The sequence below is a fragment of the Otolemur garnettii genome, unplaced genomic scaffold (assembly GCF_000181295.1).
Source record: "Otolemur garnettii isolate 467f Iridium unplaced genomic scaffold, OtoGar3 scaffold00217, whole genome shotgun sequence".
In the NCBI taxonomy this organism is placed as follows: domain Eukaryota; kingdom Metazoa; phylum Chordata; class Mammalia; order Primates; family Galagidae; genus Otolemur; species Otolemur garnettii.
In genome coordinates this window covers 1,967,082-1,970,907 of record NW_003852612.1, presented here as the reverse complement: position 1 = coordinate 1,970,907, position 3,826 = coordinate 1,967,082, and the positions used below count along the sequence as shown (strand labels likewise).

The 3,826-nt window shown below is 64.9% G+C and overlaps 1 protein-coding gene across 1 annotated transcript; it reads right to left on the bottom strand.

The window, feature by feature from the left end:
* Positions 1 to 988: 988 nt before the first annotated feature.
* SLC18A3 (solute carrier family 18 member A3) lies at positions 989 to 3,391 on the bottom strand. The gene has a single exon (XM_003801660.2). The coding sequence runs from the start codon at positions 2,965 to 2,967 to the stop codon at positions 1,369 to 1,371; it is 1,599 nt and encodes a 532-aa protein (XP_003801708.1). The 5' UTR covers positions 2,968 to 3,391; the 3' UTR covers positions 989 to 1,368.
* Positions 3,392 to 3,826: the final 435 nt, after the last annotated feature.

The window sequence follows — 3,826 nt, the reverse complement described above, 5'->3', positions numbered from 1 at the left end:
AGACCTGGGGGTGCTTAGAAACGTGCGGCAAGAGGCAGACTCTTCTCTCAGACAAAAGCATCCCCCTCATAAAGATCTCCACACAAGAATACACACAGACCACAAAGACTCTTCCCGGACACACGCAGACCCACACCCCCACACGGAGGACAGACACGCACACATCATAGGTACAGACCCCCAGAGATGCACTCTAACACACAGGCGACCCCACTTTAGCCGCCCCTCCCCTGGGCCTGAAGGACCCTGCTGCGGTCATTAGACCGCCAGTTCCAGAACTGGGAGAGTGGCGCAAACGCTAAGGGATCGCAGGACCGGGATTCAAGGATGGGAAACTTTTCTGAGAGCCCTGAGCGGCTGCCTGCACCCTGGGCAGCGTGGACTTGGGGGCGTGTTGACACCAGCTTCCACGCTCTCATCCCCTCCTTTCACGACTCAGACCCGCAGGACCCGGACACAGCAGCAGACACCTTCCCGCACGCCTCTCCTAGGATAGAGCAAGGCTCTCTAACCAACGCCACACAACGCGCGCGCGCGCGTTTCCAGAGATCGGACCCTAAAAAGGTGGGGCCTGTTTTTCTTCCTCTGCCCGGAACAGCTCGTCTCCTACTCTTTTCTCCAAGGCTGGACGGGGCGGGATGCTGGTCAGAAGGGAAGCTCAGCCCAGGCGTCTCAGACCTCTGTGGCTGGAGCAGGGCGTGTCCTCACAGGGCGGGGTCTGGCGTTCCCGGCTGGAGCGGTCCTCAGGTTCCCCCGGGCGGCACCTCCGGACAACGCGCTGGGGTTGGAAAGGAGGGTTTGTAGCGAGCTGAGGGGAGCGTGTGCTCCATGGTGACCACAGGTTTGCTTCCTTCCTATCCTGCAGGACCCCTGCACGCCCGCTAGGCTCAGGCCTGGTTTGGGTCTGGACTTGAAGATGCAACTCACCTTCCTCTCTGCCCCGGCCGTGTGCCCTGCTGCCCACCCCCCACCAGTAAAGAGACTCAGCTTCCCGGGATAGACATGGTTTATTGATTCGGACCATAGGCACCGCGGTGCAGCGGTCTGTTTGGCACTGGGAGGAACGCAAGGACAGACGCACGGCTCTACACGGGGCGCCCCGAGGGAGGGGGCGAGCGCCTCTTCCCCCTCTGCAAGGAGCACAACTGGCTTGGCTTGCCTCGGTGCCCCACACCCCAATGGACAAGAGGGAGAAGGACATGAAATGGGTCACTGGGAAGGGATATGGGCAGGGGGAGTCAAGGCTGAGGAGGGGCTGGGATAATCGCTAGAGGAGGCGGACCCGGAGCCTGAGCTGACCAGTGCTCTGGCAGAGCGGCAGTCACTTTGGCCCAAGGGAGGGGGGCGCCTGGAGGAGGAGCAGGGCTGCTAACTGCGGGTGTAGTAGTAGTTGTAGTCATCCTCGCACCCGTCAAAAGGGCCAGGTGGGCTGCAAGGCGCGCCGTCTGGGCCAGACACCGGACGCTCCCGTAAGCGCACCGCATCGTACAGACCCTGCGGTGGCTCGTCCAGCAGCACGTCGCGCTCTGAGCGGGAGCGCGTCAGGAGGCCCACGTTTCGCAGCAGAAGCAGAACCGGCGCATACAGCAGGTTGGCCAGGCCCATGCCAAGGCTGAGCTGCTCAAAGCCCAGCGAGTGCACAATGTGGCCCGCCACTATGGGCCCCAAAGCGTAGGCCACTGAATAGGAGATGTCGGCGATAGCGTAGACGCTGCCGTAGACTGAGACGTGGCGCACGTCCACTAGGAAAGCGAGAGTGGGCAACAGTGCTGTGTCCACTAGTGCTATGCCAAAGCAAAGGCCACAGAGCGAGACCACCAACGGCGCGAAGGAGCGGCACGCGGGCACAAGGCAGGAGCTGGCGCCGATCACAGCCAGCCCCAGGGCTCCATACAGCCACTGCAGGTGTGGGTAGCGCGCCGCCAGGCGCACTGTGAGGTAGACGCCCAGCACGTGCGGGATAAAAGCCGGCAGCCAGGCCATGCCCATCTCCCACTCGGAAGCTGCCATCGTGTGCTTCATCCACGTGGCGATGGTGGGCTCGAGAAAGGCTAGGGGAATATTACAGGTGGTGAGCGCGCCGGCTACCACAGCAATGTAGGGGTCTAGCATGAGGCGGTGGATGGGTGTGCCCACTGGCAGGTTGGCCCGTGCCCGAGCAGCGGCTGAGAATGGCTTGGCTACAGCTAGCAGCAACAGCGCATCGAAGAGTGACACAGCGGCGAGCACCAAGAAGGGCACGCGCTTGCCGGCGAACTCGTAGAGGATGCCCCCAAAGGGCGGCGCCACTAGGCTTCCGAAGCTAATGAAGGCCAGCGCCACGCCCAGCGCTCGACTGCGCTCTGGCTCCTCTGGATACTTGTCTGCAATCATAGCTATGCCGGACGTGTCCGCGAAGGCTGAGCCCAGGCCCTGTAGGCTGCGAGCGGCGAATAAAGTAGCGTAGTCTTCAGCGAAGGCGAACATGACCGTGGAGGCAAACATGACGCCCAGGCCGATGAGCAGCGGCACGTCGTAGCTCATGCGGTCGATGAAGGTCCCACTCAAAGGGTTCACCAGCAGCTGAAGGATGGCCTTGGAAGCAAACAGCACCCCGATCTTCACATCTTCGCTCTCCGTGGGGTATCGGGGCCGCAGGGCCGACCCAGCAGGCCACGAAGCCGTCGGGGACGCCGAGGTGTTGGACGTGTAGGCGCTGGCATTAGCTGAAGTGGGCAGCGGCAAGGTGGGCTCCCACACCTCAGGGGTTGGGGTGAGGCTCTCGCTGCCCCCGTGCATGTGGGCAATGTAGTCAGGCACGATGGGTACAATGACCATGTATAGCATGTTGTCCAGCAACAGTGCCACACACACGATGACCAGCAGCAGGCGCCGCTGCCGCCGTGGCTCCTGCAGCGCCGCGCCCACCGTCTCCGACAGCTTGGTGGCCGCTGCCCGGGCCTGGGCCGCCGGTGCCTCGGCTTCCATGCCCTCACCCTGCTGGCTCTTCCGAGGACGCCTCCACCGAGCTTGGGCGCGGGCGTCCGGTAGCGCAGAGACTAAGGCACGAGACTTTGGGGGCGCGGTCCTTGCTCGAGAGGCGGCCCCTGTGCCTCAGGTGGCCGTGCGGCTCATGGCCCCAAGCCCCGGGAAAGGAAAGGACTCCGTCTGGCGAAGAGCCGCGGCTGCTCTTAGCCGATCCCGGGACCTGTCTCCGCTGGGCTCAGGGGCGGCCAGGAAGGCGGGAGCTCCAAGAGGCTGGAGCGGGAGTCTGGGCGCACTGCGCCCGGGGCGCACCCAGAGCAGCCCCCGCCGCGCTGAGAGGCCGCCCGCGCTGGCCGAGGGGCATGCTGCTGCCGCCCGCCTGCTCGCCCCGCCGCCGCGCTCCCCTCCCCTCGCGTCGGCTCTTGCCTCCTCCGCTGCTGCTTCTTTTTTTCCCTTCCACTCGGGGCTGTGACGCGACGAGTCCCAGCCCCCGAGTGGTGCCCGGGCCACTTGCGTCGCTCATGCTAATGCGACGTCGGCGGGGAGGAGGCTGGGGGCGGGGCGGAGACCGGGGGCGGGGCGGGGCCGGGCAGGGGTCCGCTCGCCAGATAAGCCAGGGCTGGAAGCCAGAGGAAGGGGTTTTGGTGAGGAAGAGTCCGGGACCCTGGGGATGGGTGCGCGGTGCTCGGAGCAGACCCTCTATCGGCCCCCACCTCCGGGTCTAGGACCTGCGGGCTCAGCGCCGGCTGGTCTCCTCCTGAGAAGGGGGAGCGGCAGCAGGTTCCCGCGGCCCCTCGGGAGAGTGGATAGCCAGAGGGGGGAGCCGGGGGCTTGAGATCTCCGCCTCAGCCAGGATCTCGGT